The sequence below is a fragment of the Bidens hawaiensis genome, unplaced genomic scaffold (assembly GCF_021521415.1).
Source record: "Bidens hawaiensis isolate Kalapana, Puna unplaced genomic scaffold, B.hawaiensis_p1.1 tig00050437_1, whole genome shotgun sequence".
NCBI lineage: Eukaryota > Viridiplantae > Streptophyta > Magnoliopsida > Asterales > Asteraceae > Bidens > Bidens hawaiensis.
The window spans coordinates 89,778-107,263 of NW_027506150.1; the positions used below are offsets into that span (position 1 = coordinate 89,778).

General features: G+C 33.6%; 1 protein-coding gene across 1 annotated transcript; it reads right to left on the bottom strand.

Annotated features, from left to right (window-relative positions):
- Window positions 1–1,904: 1,904 nt before the first annotated feature.
- On the bottom strand, window positions 1,905–16,142 carry LOC143616887 (serine/threonine-protein phosphatase BSL1-like). The gene is made up of 21 exons (XM_077089588.1): window positions 15,935–16,142; window positions 15,777–15,837; window positions 15,602–15,680; window positions 15,433–15,512; window positions 15,259–15,353; window positions 15,024–15,123; window positions 14,741–14,810; window positions 13,216–13,317; window positions 12,203–12,284; window positions 11,958–12,125; window positions 11,706–11,886; window positions 10,266–10,461; window positions 9,986–10,153; window positions 8,557–8,795; window positions 7,859–7,943; window positions 7,663–7,761; window positions 5,738–5,937; window positions 5,589–5,664; window positions 3,861–3,996; window positions 2,984–3,123; window positions 1,905–2,023 (listed from the first exon to the last, which is right to left on the bottom strand). The coding sequence occupies exons 1-21, from the start codon at window positions 16,140–16,142 to the stop codon at window positions 1,943–1,945; spliced, it is 2,646 nt and encodes an 881-aa protein (XP_076945703.1). The 3' UTR covers window positions 1,905–1,942.
- Between the last annotated feature and the right edge of the window lie 1,344 nt (window positions 16,143–17,486).

Here is a 17,486-nt window from a genome sequence, read left to right on the forward strand (position 1 = left end):
ATATTCTAAAAAATTATATAATTGACACGCTCGTTTAGGCTCGCGAGTCTGCTCGAGCTCGATAAGTGAAGTTCAGGCTCAGGCTTGTTTATTAAACGAGCTTACCTTTAGGCTCGAGCTCGATTAAGCTCGACTCGATCGAGCTTTTTAACGAGCCGATCTCGAGTAGATCGTGTGCAGCTCGGTTCGTTAGCACCCCTAGTCCCATGCAAAATTTAACTTTGCTTAAACTTATAGTACAAAGAGTATATAATCCTTAAAATTATTAAAACTTGTCATTTTCAACTTCTTTAATTTCTCATCACATCTATATGTTTTAACACTTATTTAATTTCTAAACATTGCCTGAATTCATAATTCTATTTTAATAAAAAGACTACCGCTAAATAAGCCGAAGATTCAACCTCTTCACTAAATGCAAACTTCCTCATCCTCCTCCTCGAAACCCCTGATACCTTTTACATGTCAATGATTTAAAAGATATGACAACCATTTTCATAATAATGTAATAATTGTCATTAACGTAAAACACATTTCAATATTTTCTATGATCATGTGCATGTGACATGTTTATTTTTTGTTTACATGGGACAACTTTTAGTAAATAAACCTAATTAACAATTATAAAAGATGAATAAAAAGCAAAAAGGTAAATTATGGTAACTAACATGTGAGAAATATCATTTTAAAATAAACACTTTTACTTTGTAATTATATATTGGTTTCCGGTAGGATCGAGCATGAAAATATAAACTAGTTATCATATAGACATTAAAACGATGAACCTTAATATTTTTAAAAAATATTACTTTATTCTATAGACAACAAAAAATATAAAGTATCTTTTCAATATTAAAGTACAGACAAAAATTTTAAGTGATTTTTTTAAGAATGTCGTTATCAAAACACGTAACTTTTATGTTGAATTATTGCTTGTAACACATATTTTATACACTGAAGTCAAATATAAAGCTGAAAGGTGTAGAAAAATATTGGTCGCGTGATAATAATAATAATAATAATAATAATAATAATAATAATAATAATAATAATAATGTTACACGTATGCGTATAGATTTGTTAATATACTTTTTAGTTATATGTGTAAGCCTGATATTTTAACATAGTTTGTAACTAGAGGTTTGTATGGGTCTGTTATAGATTTACATTCAGTTTTTCAATTAAGATTATTTTATTTTATTTTCGGCTACATGTTATGGATTGGTTTCTGGTTCACATTTCAGCTTCAGATGTTAGGACCTGAAAAAAGTTAAAATTTATAAATTCAGAGGAAAGTTAACATACAAATGAAATTAACATGCTAATTATAAGAATCAAATAGAGTAATTACTATACTTGTACATATAATTACTTTATTTGATTTTTACAATTAGCACGTTAATTTCATTTGTATATGATCCAAACCCATAAATTCAAGCCCGAAACTTTTAGCAAAAACTACTAATAACAACTTAATAATAAACAAGACTCAAACCTTGAGGCCCAAATAATAAGTTTGTGCCTAAATTCAATAACAAACATTATAAACATATAATTTCTAGAGTTTTAAATCAACACTTTTTATGAAAAAAGCTCTCACTTACAAAGTGAAGGTCTCATAATATAATACTTCTTATTTATGCCATTTTATCAAATAATAACGTACTTCATTTTCTTGGACCCTAAACGTATAGGTTTCATAATATAATACTTCAAAAGCTACAACCACATTCACTAGTGAGACCATCAAAGGTGTGGCCATAATAATATACATATATAAACAAATACATGGAAATAAATCAAATAACAAAGCCCACCCCTTGTAAATAACAAGCACTCCTTTTGACTGTTACTATTATCTATACAAGGTACAAAAACAATTGACATCCATCTGTAAATTTCCAGCATACAAACTACTCCAAAAATTATGTAACGGGTGAGATCATATATATGCAAGCGAATCCCTATCGTGATCTTGTGGAAGACCCCTTGTGGGAGTCGGCGGTCTTTGAGTATTAAGTTCCTATAAAAAAAGATGAATATAAATTATTAGGGTGAAGACCGGTTCGCTATAAATTTACTAGTTTAAAAATGGAAAAACAACAAATCATATTTGGTACAAATAAAGTTTATATAGACATCAATCGACATACGTGGAAAAATTCTAACACTATATATACAAAATATTTCAATTATGTAGGGGTATTACTGTGAATTGATTAATTGTGCTACAATAAAATACAAGCAGAGTAATAATAATCATGCTACATTTTACGAGTAACTTAATTTCTTATTACTCTACTTCATTTTGTTGTATAGCAATAATAAAACGAAATGAATTAGAGTAATTTTAATTACACTACAGTTTACAATTAGTGTAACTATTACCACTCTACTTGTATTTTGTTTAAGCATAATTACTCTATTAAGAGGAATTATGTAAAAGCCACCGTGTGAGCTTTTTCTTCACTTTGCATACTTCGCATCGTAAATTTTACTTGTATTTGATCTTTTAACACCAGTTATGTAAATCTAATTATTTGTCTCCTTTTATGTCATTTCCACCTTTTAAATTATAAAACCTGGTTTAACTGGAATTTGTAAATATTGAAACAAATTATAATTATAGAAAAGAATATTGTATGTTAAAGAACAAGAGTAAAGTGCCATTTTCGTGTCCAGAGGTTTGGTCACTTATGTAACTCTATTCAAAAACATTTTTTCTTTCTTTTTTTTATTTGGACCCTTGAGGTTTCATGATTCTGAACCAAAAACATGGTTTAACCCTGAAACGGTGTTTCATCACTAAACAGTGTTAGGTTTCTCAAAATTTTGAGGTTATACGAACTGCTAACACCTCACTATTAAGATTTACAACTAGACAAGCTTCACATCCGCAAAAATAACCACGGATGCTTTTCAAAGTTAATGATTCAAAGCGGGAAAAATGAGATATAATAAAATTGAGAAATAAGTTAAATACCTGCATCCAGGTGTCGTCTTGTAGACGTTCTGGAGACATTTCTGGTGATTGAAGTGGAGGCGGCAATGGATGAATTAGTTTTGGGACAATCATTAATCCTCTGCCAATAACTAATATTGCACCAGCATTGTTGGCAGTCCCTAAATTCAATTTTTTTTACCACTTAGACCAAAAATCACAACAATACCATACGGTTTTTGCATGTAAGTCACTGGATTTTATTTGTGTATGATTAAACCCTGAAGCTTTTTAAGCCAAACAATTAAAACTATGAACTTTATTTTACAGAAAATTTTCGTTACTGTGTAATGAAAATCTTACTTTTTAACATTAGAAGAAATGGTCCTTTTTTTGTTGGTTATGACTGATGACCCACAACCGAACCTAAAACTAGAATCTTCAGGTCATTTAGAAGTGACATTATTTAGCTTCGGTTAAGTCAGTTACTGGTCACCAATGGGTCAGTTTAAAGGTGAATGGGTTTGGCCCATGAAGTTTTAAAAAAGCCTAATGAAAATATAGCATTACTTATACAAGTACTTTGATGGCCCAATGTAACATTTTAGCCTTAAAATAAAAATACCAACAAAAACGGAGCATTTCTTTATACTGGTCTGAGTTCCAACATGAAACCGAAACTTCATTATTGAAATAAAAAGTCAAGTGAGCCTTTCTTATTTAAACAGGTTGTTTTCGGGTTTGGTTTCTACTCACTTCAGATAAAGTCACCAAACTTCATATAAAGGACTTCTTCGTTAAGTGTCAAAAGTCCTGGGACTTGTGTGTAAATTCATCAAAAGTTCATACGGTTTTCTATTTTTAACAATTGCTCTAATATAAATTAAAAGTTAGTAAGCAAGAAAAATAAAATACTTACCACAATAGTTGGTTGCGGAAAAAAGGGTAATTAACTGTCCCTGAGCAAATCTTTCAAATCCATCCATTACACACTCATGTGCTCTTATAATAAGCTGAAGCTTATTCTTTTTACAAAAATCTGAAACCCTGTCAGGCTGCAAGAAGTTATTTAGTTATTAGTAAGGGATGTAAATCTGAAGGTGATAAAAATATGACATGTTTATTTTATACTTTGACCGGTGGTCAAATGGGTTTAAGCAAACATAAATAAGTAAAGATGGGTCAAAAGATTGAAAGTCAACCTTCTAAATCAGTTTTTATTAAATCAGTCCATTATTGTAATAATATAGTTCTGTAATTGTATTTTAATTCAGAAAATTAGATAAGCAGTGAAATAATATACTTCTGTAATCATATTTAACACAATAGTTATTCATAAAAATCGTTAAGAAAGGTGTTGCCATCAAGTACAGGTTACAAACTGAACAGTCGGGCGGGTTGACTAGCAACCTTTAGAGTGGTTAAAATGGGTCAGGACAATTGGATTGACTGCAAAGCATTCTTTGAGTTCTATTCTATGAATAATGTAAAGTTTTTGAATAAATATCAATGTAGTATGCCATATATCCCAAATGAGACAAATTTGCTAAAATTAGGGCCTAAATGGTCATTAAAGATGACGTTTTGTTTTGTTTTGTTTGGGACTTTGTGGTAACTGGGAAAGCAGGTCAAAATGGTGAGTTGGCATGGCGATGTGTCATTTTGTTTATTATTTAACTTTTTTTGTTATTTAAAAATGCTGACATGGTGTTTTCTCGATTATTTAGCATAACAAAAACACCAACACTTGTGATTAACAAAAATGCCAAAACAGTCAAGAAAAGGACGCTTCACCATGCCAACTCACAATTTTGACCGGCATGTTTCCATGTTACCGGTCATTAAGTACAAAAAAAGCTAAATTCATATTTTATGTAACAAAAGTACAAAACTATACAGTTACACTAATAATATTTTTCCAAATAAAGCCATTATAATTAACAAAACTTCTGAAACTTTATGCCCATTCAGCACATTGCAAAATATTCCTTTTTGATCCGTTAAAGACAAAGCATAGCCCAAAGATAGAGACAAAACTGCCACCTATATCCCATAAAGCATATGCCAAATTGCAATAACTGTTGCAGGCTTTGACAATAACTCATAATGTAGTAAAACAACAATTAAACCATCTAAAATATATACATGTGTGAGTGCGTGTGTGTAGAATTAAACTGTGATCTAAAATATATGCATGGTTGAGGATAGGAATTCGTGGAGAAGTAGAATTAAAGTTAAGGATTTTTAGAGAGAATTGAATACCTTAGGGCTTAGACTTAACTTATTTAGGTCACATACCATAATGGTATTTCCCTTACATATATTTTGTTATTATTATAATTATTATTAGCTTTTATATAGCTGTTAAACTGTGATCTTATTATTAATATTATTATAATTAGCAGTAGTTTTTATATAGCTGTTAAACTTTGATTTCCTTTATTTTGCTTCATACACATGTACTTAGAGCCGAGGGTCTCTCTGGAAGCCACCTCTTTATTCCTTTGGATAGAGGTACGGTGTGCCTACATCCCACCCTTCCCAGACCCTACTTATAGCTTTGCTGTCGGTGGGATTTTACTGGGTATGATTGATTGATTGATTGATTGAGTGCGTGTGTGTGTAAAACTAAAAACTGCAAGCATACCCCAAAAGTAACAAGACCGGGTCCCCTAGCATTCGGTCTCAAACCTTCAACACTGTCATTTTCTGTCGGATCAGACCTGTAAAATAAATAATTCAAAAGAAATGCAAAACATGAAGGTTTTGCGTTAATGATAAAAGAAAATAACTTACCATAGCAAATCCATTAACACAAGGGATCCAGCATCCATGGTTATGGGTCTTTCTATTTTCTCAATTTGTTCAACCAAATGTATTGATCTCCCTATGCCACCATGCATACATATGATTTTCTTTTCAATAAGTGCTGCAAGTGGAAGGTGGTTAAATAGTTGGTTGAACCGAGTCCATGCCCATATCCCATCATTCTCTCCCTGCAAATCATACATTGAACAGGACATGTGAGAATCAGATTGACCTGAAAAAAGAATTCCTTCCAAAAACTACATGTGTCAAATATGCTTAAAAAGAATCATAGTGTTAGAATAATAATTTGAATTTTCATATGAAACAACTTACGTGTTTCAGCTAGGCCTGCCAGTGAAATGAACGTTTCAGCTTTCGGTGGGAAGTTTGTTTATTTAATAAACGAACAAACATGAACACATGTCTTGTTCGTTCATTCATGTTCGTGAACATTTGTTCATCTAAATTCGTTTATGTCCTTTAGCTTGCGTTCCTTTATGTTCATTACTTTACATTTTGTTTTAAGTTCATTTCCTTACGTGTGTTAATTTATTCACATTTTTTAAGACCCATTACAATTTAGCCTAGTAAAACAACTTTTTAGGCCAAACACATTGTTGTTCACATTTACTTTCAATTGGATTTAGGCTTTTAGCCCAGTTATGTTCATCCCTCTCATGAACCACACGTTTATGTTGTTAACGAACAAACATAAATGAACACAAACGTGTTCCTTTTTTAACGAGCAAACACCACATGAACAAGAAAACCCCATTCGTTTAGTAGTTAGTGTTCGATCGTTTGTCCAGAAAAAGTTAAACGAACGAATACGAACATGCCCGGTTTGTGTTCATTCAGCTAGTTTACAAGCCTAGTTTCAGCCCATTTGACCCCCTTTTTAAGCTAAATTTTAAAGTTTACCACTTTACCCACTTGTCAAAATTATTGCAAATAATAATATTGAAGTGATAATCTAATTTTTTAAATGAAATAGTTAGGAGGATTTGATAAGTAAAAGTACACTTCAGGAGATTCATCTTGTTTAAATTTCAGTTTACCTATTCAACCAGTTAGATAAATAAAAGGAAAATTGGTTTTAAATAATCCCAACTATCACCTATTGGCAAATAATAGGCCCAACTTTGCACTTGGCTGGTGGCGGTCCTAACTAAAGGGGTATTTGTTCTTAACAGGCCGCGACTAACGGATGTTAACCCCGTTAGTGATTTGCTGACGTTGACCTTCTTCTCTAGCAGGAAACCTGCAACTCGCCTCCATTCTCCCTAACATCGTTACACCGTCTCTCTCTATCTTTCCCCTCATACGAAACCTAACCGGCGTGTCGCCGTCGTTGTCTCCGGCGAAGTCCACCCTCGTCAATCGTGCGTCATTCGAGGTAATTGACACTTCATTTGACTCGTTTTGACACCCTTAACAAAAGCCCTATGCTTATTTTGTAGATCGTGTAACATTGATTTCGAATTTTGAAAATAAGATCGGGTTTGGTATCTAGGGATTGGCTATGGAAGAAGATGTAATGTACTTCATTTTCAAATTTCCGATGTGTTTTGAAGAGGGAGGTAGACGGTGTGATGATATTAGGGAGAATGGAGGCGAGTTGCAGGTTTCCGGCAGGTTTCCGGCCGGAGAAGAAGGTCAACGTCAGCAAATCACTAACGGGGTTAATATCCGTTAGTCGCGGCCCGTTAAGAACAAATACCCTTTTAGTTAGGACCGCCACCAGCCAAGTGCAAAGTTGGGCCTGTTATTTGCCAATAGGTGATAGTTGGGATTATTTAAAACCAATTTTCCTAAATAAAAATATAACCTGAATCAAACCACTAGTAAGTAAATAGATCAAAACTGCGAACTCAACAAAACAATAACATAAAAAAAGAAGCGTTGACCCATACCATTCTTTCAATGCATTCAAGCCGAAAACCAAAAAGCGCATTTATATCAGCAGCCTCATGATTTCCACGTATCAAGTGGATACTCTCGGGATACTGAATCTGAAAAGTAATGGTAAATAAAAAAGTGAATTTTACATTAAATCAGCAAGTCAGACTTCGAAATTTTAGAAAGTCAACGGCAAGAACAATAAGTTACCTTTAGAGCAAGAAGCAGAGTGATGGTCTCCAAACTATGTTGACCTCGGTCAACATAATCTCCAAGGAATAAATAGTCAATATACCTAAAAGGCAGAAAAAAAAGGTAATTTAAATACATTTTCATGAGAATAAACACATTACCAGTAAACTGGAACAATAAGTCTTAATATAATAGTAACAGCATTATCATATTAGAAAACAACACAAACTAAAAACCGCTTTCAATTTTTAAGGAAACTATTACCCTCTAGTTAGTTAACTGAGTGATGCTAAATAAATGTAATAAAGATATATCTTGTAGCTATTATTATAGGATATTATCGTTTAGGGTTTGTTAGTTTTGATTTTTAGATAATATTCAACTTTATTACTTTAATTTAGTTTCCTAACAAGATTAGGTTTGCTTGTTCACCAATATTATCTTAGCGTATAAATATAGATTATTGCATATACTAATATCATTCAACGATAATATTTCCACAGATCAAGTAGGTCAAACGGCTTGAAAGTTGACCAACGCCTACGTTATAAGCATGTAGGCATGTAGCCTCCTAATCCATTATTCAAATATAATCTGATAATTATTTACTATAAAACAGTTTCTGAAATCATTTTTATCATATTATCTATAAATCTATCCATCAAAAAGGCAATTAAAAACGTCTTAACAACTTGTGATTTAAAATCAAGACGTACGTTATGTCTCCAGCAGTTGAAGGATATCCATATTCATCAAACAACCTCATCAAATCACCAAATTGACCATGAAGATCACCAAACACTTTAATGGGAGCTTTTAACTGAAGTACTGTTGGCTCATGCAAAAATAACTGTTCAGCAGCATAACAAAGCTCTCCAACTTCATAAGAATCAAGAAAAAACCTCCTGTTAGCAGGCGGTTTCCAGTTTCGAGGCCGAAGTAAAGTAGATACGACCTGAAAAAAGATGAAACTGTTATTTTTATTATTATTACTATTATTATTATTGCTATTGTTATTGTTACTGTCTGTCCTGTAAGTTTGATCTTTTTAAAATTTTCACTATGCATTCCGCAGTCATAAAAGACAAGTAGGCTTGTAAAAGAACCGAACGAACACGAACGGGGCGTGCTTGTTGGTCCAACTTTAACCGAGCGCGCATGAACAGCTAAATGAACAGGACTTTCTTGTCTGTGTACGTTTGTTAAGAAAATGAGTGTGTTCCTTTATTTGTTTGTTTGTTGATAGTATAAACGAACAGTTCGCAAACGTAAACGGCTGAACACGAACAGGCATGTTTGTTCGTTTAACTTTAACTGAACAAGCAACCGAACACAAACAGTTAAACAAACAGGGTTTTCATGATCGTGTTCATTCTTTAAGAAAATGAGCGTGCTGGGTGTTCATGTAGTTCGTTCATTAATAGTATAAACGAACAGGTCACAAACTTAAACGAACGAGCATAACTGAACATATATGAACAAACATAAAATAAGTCGTAATAAACATGAGCATAAGTTTATTGGGCCTAAAAAATTCAACTAGACTAAATTGTAAGGTGTGACATTTTTTATTTCATAAAACTAGACTAAATTGTAATGAGTCCAAAAATAATTAAAAAGAACAAACATAAATAAACTAACCGTAACAAATTTAATTAAACGAACACACTCGAACATCATGAACATAAATGAACAAACGGTTAACGAACTAAATGAACATTCATGAACGTGCTTGTGTTCGTTTTTGTCCATTCATTTAGCCAAATGATCAAAAAAGTTCTGTTCATGTTCGTGCATTTAATAAATACACCAACTTCTCATCAAACGGTTTAAGGAATGTTCGGTTCGTGTGCAAGCTTAAAAAAGATTATAGTTAAGAGAGTGTTCGTTTAGGGGAAGGAATATATTAGTAACTTCTTTAAATGATTTCTTTTTAAGAAAAGGCATTTGTGATTATAGTTAGAGAGTGTTTGTTTAGGGTAAGGAGCATATTAGTAACTTCTTTAAAAGATTATAGCTTTTCTTTTTAAGACAAGACATTACTTAAATGAAAACAAAAAAAAAAATTGATTACATGAGGGGGTAAATAAGTGACTTAATTTTTACCCTCAGATAATACATTTTAAAAAAATTTTAAAATCTTACCTTCTTATGCAAGCCTTCCAGCGACTTTTGCCTTGTGAACTTTTTAGCAGAATATGGCGTATCATTTTGCAAAGGAATCATTCGTCTACTTTCATTTTCAAACTGATCCAATGATAGCTGTCTTACCAATCCACCCAGGTTACCTACAGCCTCTTTAGCAACCACAACCTGTATTATATTAGCATGCTCAAATGAGTCAATCTAAAACTCAAAACTAATAATACATGATTGAAAATAAAATAGAATAAGATACACAAAGTTAAAAGAAGAAAACGCATACAGCCCGTGGATGAAGTCGGACATCTCCCTCTTCATCACTACCTTCTGAATTGTTATCTGCAGGTTGTGAGTTATTATCTGTTACTGACGGTTCAGCATTAGCAGCCTGTGCCTGTGCAGCTTGCCAGACAGCATTTGCAGCCTCAGCTTCTGCAGCAGAAGCTTCAACCAGTCTGTCCATTGATTCTTTGTCCATGCTGCTAGCAAATATTTTAAAAATGAGTTCCATAGCTGGTCAAAGTAGGTTTGGGTTGACCTGGTTAACCCATTTTCAACCACGCAGCCCATTTTTTTGTTTAAGCTTTTTGTCTATAGAAAAAACTGACCACCTAGGCCTGTAAATGAACGGAACGTTCAGTGAACCGTTTAGCGGGAAGTTTGTTTATGTTCGTTCATTTAGCAAGCACACAAACATGAACATGAGTCTTGTTCGTTCATTTATGTTCGTGAACGTTCATTTATGTTTGATCGTTTAAATATTGGTTTAAATATATTTAATACTAATAATAATTTAAAATCAGTTTGAATTTTCTATTTGAAAAGCCCTTTATTTGTGTCTTTGTTTACTTTTGAAGTACTGGATGTAATGATCATGATATTTTAGACTTTAACTTGCAAATACAACTTTTGGAGTTTTTGTAGGTGCTCGTTTGTGTTCGTGAAGTGTTCATTTAGAATATGAACAAACGAATGTAAAAGAGCATTGAACACGTTCATCTCTCTCTGTACATAACTCATGGAGGATAGTGTTTAATGTGACATGATTACAGAAACAATTCCAATTCGAATATTTAAATATAACAATTTATGAGGTTATGTACAATAAAAATAAACTAACTTGCAACCTGTTTGACCTATATCTAGGCTTGAAAGCGAACCGAATGAGCACGGATAGAGCATGTTCATGTTGGTTCGTTTAACTTTAACTGAACAAACAATCAAACACGAACAAAGTTTTCTTGTTTGTGTTTGTTAATTAAGAAAATGAACATGTTCGTGTTCGTTTATGTCTGTTTGTTAACAGTATAAACAACGGCTCATGAACATAAACGAAAGAACATAACTGACCTAAAACTAGTTAAAAGTAATGTGCACAATGTGTTGGGGCCAGAAAATCATTAAAACCATACTCCTTTGTAATGGGCCAAAAATTTGAAATAAATATATCAGTGAACGAACTTGAAGAAATGTAAACTAACGAACATAATTGAACATAAACAAAGATAGGCAAATATAAATGAATGAACATTCACATAAATGAACGAACAAGACATGTGCTCATGTTCATTCGTTTAATTAAATGAACAAAATTCTATGTTCGTTTATTAAATAAACGAGCATAAACGAAATTCCGCTCAAATCAGCCCATTCAAAAGTAAACAAGTTGAATTTGGCATATAGCTTCAAATAACAATCGAATTGGTGGGAGAAAAAAGATAACCTTGATCCCGTAGACGAGGGACTCTCAGGCCCATCATTTGAAGGTAAAGGATCAAAGGGGTTCACATTAGTTACCCTGGGGCTGCTCACACTGGATCCCCTCTCAGTTGTTAGTGTAGGAGTGTTAACATCAGACTGAAAAGGTGAATTTTCTGCTACAAGGAAATCCCCTAACAATACCTCTGCAGCATATATAATAAGTAAAATATTATTCTTCGGACTGAGAAACTGTAATTTACTAAAATGCCCTTACCGCCTCTAAGACCCCCATAGACATATAACCGAACACCAACAGATGCAGCAGCATGGCGACATCGACACATAAGCTCTAACGAAGGTTCGTCCGTTTGCCCTTTGTTACCACGTGGTGTGGTCACTAATCCATGTCTGTCTAACCATACACCAGCAGCAGTGTCCAAAACTGTAAATTCACATTGTAAAGATTTTATCTATCATCTGCTAAATATGATCAATAGTTAAAACTCAACTAAAACTAACCTGCAACAGCAACTTCACCATCTACTGCCCGACCACCCCTAACGACACCTCCAGTAACATGCAATCGGGCCCCAACAAAGACCTAATTTCACCAGAATTGAACTGATAAGTAAGCACATGCATGTTAAGTATCAACTTTTACTTATATAAATTGTTAATTTTTGTTATGATTAAACTGGTTTGAGATAAAACACAACCTAAGTAAATCCATTTAGACAGGCCTGTAAACGAACCAAATAAACATGAACGAAGCATGTTCGTGTTCATTCGTTTAACGGAACAAACGACAGAACACAAACAATTAAACGAGCAGGGTTTTCTTATCCATGTTCGTTTATTAAGAAAATGGGTGTGTTCATGTTCATTAACAGTATAAGCGAGCGTAAACAAACGGACATAACTGAACATAGATGAATGAACACAACTGAGCTAAAACCAACTAAAAGTAAACGTGAACAATAATGTGTTAGGCCTAAAAAGCTACTAAAATAAGACCGCATGTAATGGGCCTTTAAATTTAACGAACATAGACGAAAGAACTTAAACAAGCGTAAACTAATGAACAAACAAGGCGCGCGTTCATGTTCGTTGGTTTAACTATATGAACAAGCAGTTTCATTCATGTTCGTTCGTTCATTAAGCAAAAAAACATAAACAAACTTCCCGCCGAACGGTTGACTGAACTTGCGATTCATTTGCATGCTTGTGTTTAGAAGAAAAAGGGTCAAAATTGCCACCTCTATCTAAGATAATTGCTCCTTCCGTCCCAAATTATTATAAGTAAAAAAAAAACATTTCAATTCATGTGATTTTAGTTAACATAAAATGAGTAGATAATAGATAACAATATCCAATTCTGAAGTGGACAATAATGCTGGAGAAGTAAAAAGGAAGCGAGAGGGAGACATGTGTCAATAAATGCAACTATAGTTAATGTGTTCATTATAATTAACAAAAATTCAAAAACGATATTTATACAGTAATGATATATTGATATAAATCCAATTACTTACCGAGGCATGTTGGTATCTTGACGAAGGGGCAACTCCAGGTGCAAGAGTCCATTTCCATTGGCCATTCCTATGCATGAGCAATCCATAAGCATCTGCCAATGGCTGCGGTCCACATATAAAGCAGATATACAATGCAATATAATTAACTATTAGTTACAAGAGTTCATAAGCTTTAGTTCAACCACTTAACCTACCCAAATCTTTATTTTTTGTCTGAGACCAAAAGATGCCAGAATTTTTATAGCAATAATAATAGTAGTAGACTAGTAGTGGTGATCAATAAATAATGGTGATGCTAACAATAATCAGGTGATAAAACTTAATTTATGAATAAAAATAATGTGCGGTTTCTATTCACATTAAATTGATTCATTTTGTTTCATATTAGATATGTGCTGCTTATTGTTAAAGGTCGGCGTTTCATTTTATCATGCATGCGATAGTTATGTAAGTTTTTGAAATTATATGGAGTGTGCTTGTAACATAACGAAATAGCATGTCATTTCAGAACCGTTCATAAGCTTTCCCTTGACTAATCTAAAAGTAAAGGCAGTTATCTGGATAAATTTGGGCCGAAGGCATCACAAGATCGAGAGGAGCCATCTTGATTCGGACTAGAGGAGGAAGGAACCTGAGTCCGTAGGTGTAGGAATCAATCCACTGTCTCGTTGCCAATTAGAGTAGAGCCAAAGGCAGCTATCGCGATGAATTGTACAAAGGGTCCCTCTTTCTGGCGAAGCTTCTAGAATGCCGATCACTACATAGAGAGATCCATATACCAGTCATGAGCGAGAGCAAAGCCTAGAGAGGCAAAAGCATAGTTTCTAGGACGAATCCTCAAGCCATTGTGATGATGCTTGGGAGGTATGTGTATGCATTTTAGAGATTGGAAGCTTGGTTCTGTGTCTGCATTTCGTTGATAATAATAGAGAGGCTTACAATTGGTGTTGTTCAACCTTGACAGGTTTCAATTCAAATATCTTTGCATGTTATTTTGCTAGTTTGAATATATGTGTTCATTTGATTCAGAAAGTATTTGGGTTTTGTTATTCGGTTATCGGGAAATTGTTAAAATATTTGAATATGATATTATTATTTCAACTTCACTTAATATATGTTTCATTTCATTAAGAATAAGCTCGGCTGCATGGGAATAACACTTTTTTGTAGTTGATATATGACTCTTAAGTGTTACACACGATCCTTTTGGGGATGAGATGTTACAAATTAAACACACATATATATAATACCAAATGCAACAAGTATAGCATGTATATCATCAACAGAAAAAAAATGTGTTGGAATAGACATTAATTACAATTCATTAACATGGTAAGCACATATTTGTATTGCCAACCGGGATTATGCAGGGTAAATGTACAACAAAAGCATGGTAATAAATACCACACGGGCACCAGTTTAAAGCAAGTAGTTGATATCTTAAAAGTTGGAACCAAAGTCAGAACATCGGGAAGTAATTAATAATATTATTATGTTAAGTGTATATTTTAATGATAGTCCATACCGTGCCAGAGGTATCTCTTCCACCACAAAGCAAAAACATACCGTCCGAACGTGCACTAGCTGTTGCATACCTGCAAACAGAAAAATTCGCTTAAAAATACAAACTTATATATATGCACACAAAGAGATATTGAGTTCGGTTTGTGTCATATCAGTCAAACCAAAAACCAAATTCATGTGATTAAAATTACAAAGTTTCCAATGATTCCATAAAACAAGAAAAGGGAAGTAAAAACCAAGGTATCAAAAAATGGTGCAATCTTACAGAATGTATATATACTTACATTCTGGCAGAAGGTTTATCGCCGTCTGGATTTAACCTTTGCCACGCATACGGTTTTTGAGCAGTATCCAAGGCCCAAGCATCTGACAGTACTTTCTTTCCTACAATAAAAAGTAGATGCAATTAATTGCAACCGATCTGTCCCAAAAATGTAGTATTTACTAATATTCTTCTTGCATGTTATTCATCTTTGCTAACATCAAAAATGATCAGTTATAATATATAAACAAACTCACCATCATTGCCACTAACAGTAACAAGGTATCGCTGGGCAACCAAGTTCATCACATGGCCATAACGTGGGCCCGGCCCGTCCCCTTGAACAACAAGTCTGCACTCCAGAAACATATCAAAGTCAAAGTCAAGTCGACAAACAGTAATGCAAAAGTGAAAGTTGAACAAAACATTACCTGTGCCATTTATATTTATCATTACTCATGTCAAGAACATAAAGATCATCAGTTGAATGACCAGCAGGACCTATTCCACCCTAATAATGGAGCATTAATTAATTCAACAAAATTCAAAATCAAAACCAACAAATACTAACACTAGTATACAAATATGATCCAAAATTACCTGAAATACAACCATGGTTCCGACCACAGCAGCTGCATGAGCGGCTCTAGGTGACGGCGGTTCTCCAGCTGGTCGAATCCTAAAAGGCATTTAATTCCATAATTCTAATCAAATTAAGTAAGTTTAACACAATAACAAGTTAAAAGTTAAAACAAACTATAAAGTATAAACTCACCTGGTCCACTTTCTGGTCAACACATCATACGAATGAACCGAGTTAGTGACTCCAGCTAACCCTAAAACATACAAAAACTACTACTCATCAATTAACCTACTACACATTTCAACAATTATTAATGAATTAAACTAAGTGAGCTAGGGTTATATAATTACGGATGCCGGGGACAGGCGAGGCGGCGCCGCCTTCTATCGCGGTGGCGCCACCGAATAATATGAGGCGAGGACCATGCGATTTGGTCGGGGCGATGGCGGTTAGCGTGTGAGCACAGCGAGGGCCAGGCGCGTCGTCGTCAGTGTCCCAGTAGGACTCTAATGGATGATAATTTGGAGCTGATTGTAGCCATGGCTTTGAAGTAGCCATGGAACCCTAAGTTGTTTACTGATCTCTAATTAATTATATAAGTGAAATAATGAAGTGGAAATCGGAATATTCCGTGCGATTTGCCGGAATATTCTGATTTTGATTTGCAATCAGCTCAATAATTGTTAGATTAAGATAGTGATTGCAAGCATCAGTGAACGGATTGAAGTTTGATCCAACGGATTGAAGTTTGAAAAAGTGATGTGAAAGAAGGAATACAAAGAAACAGAATTGATTTAAAATCACGTTCGTTTGTCAAATATAACAGTATTCTCTGATTTAAAAACGATAAAGATTGGAAAAGAAAGTGTTAATTTATAAATTTATAATTATGCCCTTATTCTTGAGTTAGATAGGAAGGAAAAGATGGGTAAATTAGTAATATATAAATTTTCCTTCACAATCCGGTCATATTTGGCAGAAAAGTTTTGGAGGAAAAAAAGCCTAATTTTTCTTTCCATTCTCTTTCTTTTCTTTTAATAAAAAAACTCAAGAATGAAACAAAAAAAATTTTCCTGTCTTTTCTTTTCCAAACCCTAAATAAAAAACTTAATAATACAGTGTATGAGTCGCACGGAGCATGGTGCAAACGAGCTAAAAACTCTCAATCGAGTCAAGCTTTGTCGAGCCCGAGCTCAAATCTAAAAGTAAGCTCGTTTAATAAACGAGTCCAAGTCCGAGCTTTACTTATCGAGGTTGAGCCAGCTTGCAAACCTAAACGAGTCTGTCATTTATATAATTTAATAAATATATATTTAATAATTATTAATAAATATAAGTATAATATTACGAAAAAATAAATAAATATAACTAAATAATATATATTATTTTTATACATATTAAAATTATATATTAGAAAAAGTTATATAAGAATAATTATAGTTATACAAAAAAATAATTGATAAATTATAAATATAGTAAATGAGCCGAGCTCGAGTTTTTAAAATAGAACTTAAAACGAGCCGAGCTCGACCTCGAGCTCTATGTAAGTTAAGTGAGCCAAGCTCGAGCCTAGTTGAGCTCGGGCTTGGCTCGGGTCGTTTGCACCCCTGGTCCGGTTTAGACTTGAGTCAACGCTAATCGAACTCAGGGCAAGGGCGTGTGATTCGTGTGAGTTCGGTTCATTATGGTAGCGGCAGCACCAATGTTTTTTGGTCAGAATCTATTCGGTTCGTCACGATAAAGGAAAAATGTTATTGAAACTTTGTGAAAGTATATGCACACCGCAATGGTTATCTTTGGATCACAAAACAATTTGATTCTGAACAAAACTTTAATTAAACTAGATATATTTGAACTTGTTGGAACTATATATTTGGAATTTTATAAAAAGAGTAAGCGGGG

Excerpts from the sequence above, each read along its gene's own strand:
- LOC143616887 (XM_077089588.1), bottom strand. The coding sequence starts at position 16,142 with ATGGCTACTTCAAAGCCATGGCTACAATCAGCTCCAAATTATCATCCA. Across the intron at positions 15,513-15,601 it reads GAACCATGGTTGTATTTCAG|GGTGGAATAGGTCCTGCTGG; the intron begins GTAATTTTGGAT and ends CTCCATTATTAG. Across the intron at positions 5,665-5,737 it reads GTGTTAATGGATTTGCTATG|GTCTGATCCGACAGAAAATG; the intron begins GTAAGTTATTTT and ends TTTATTTTACAG.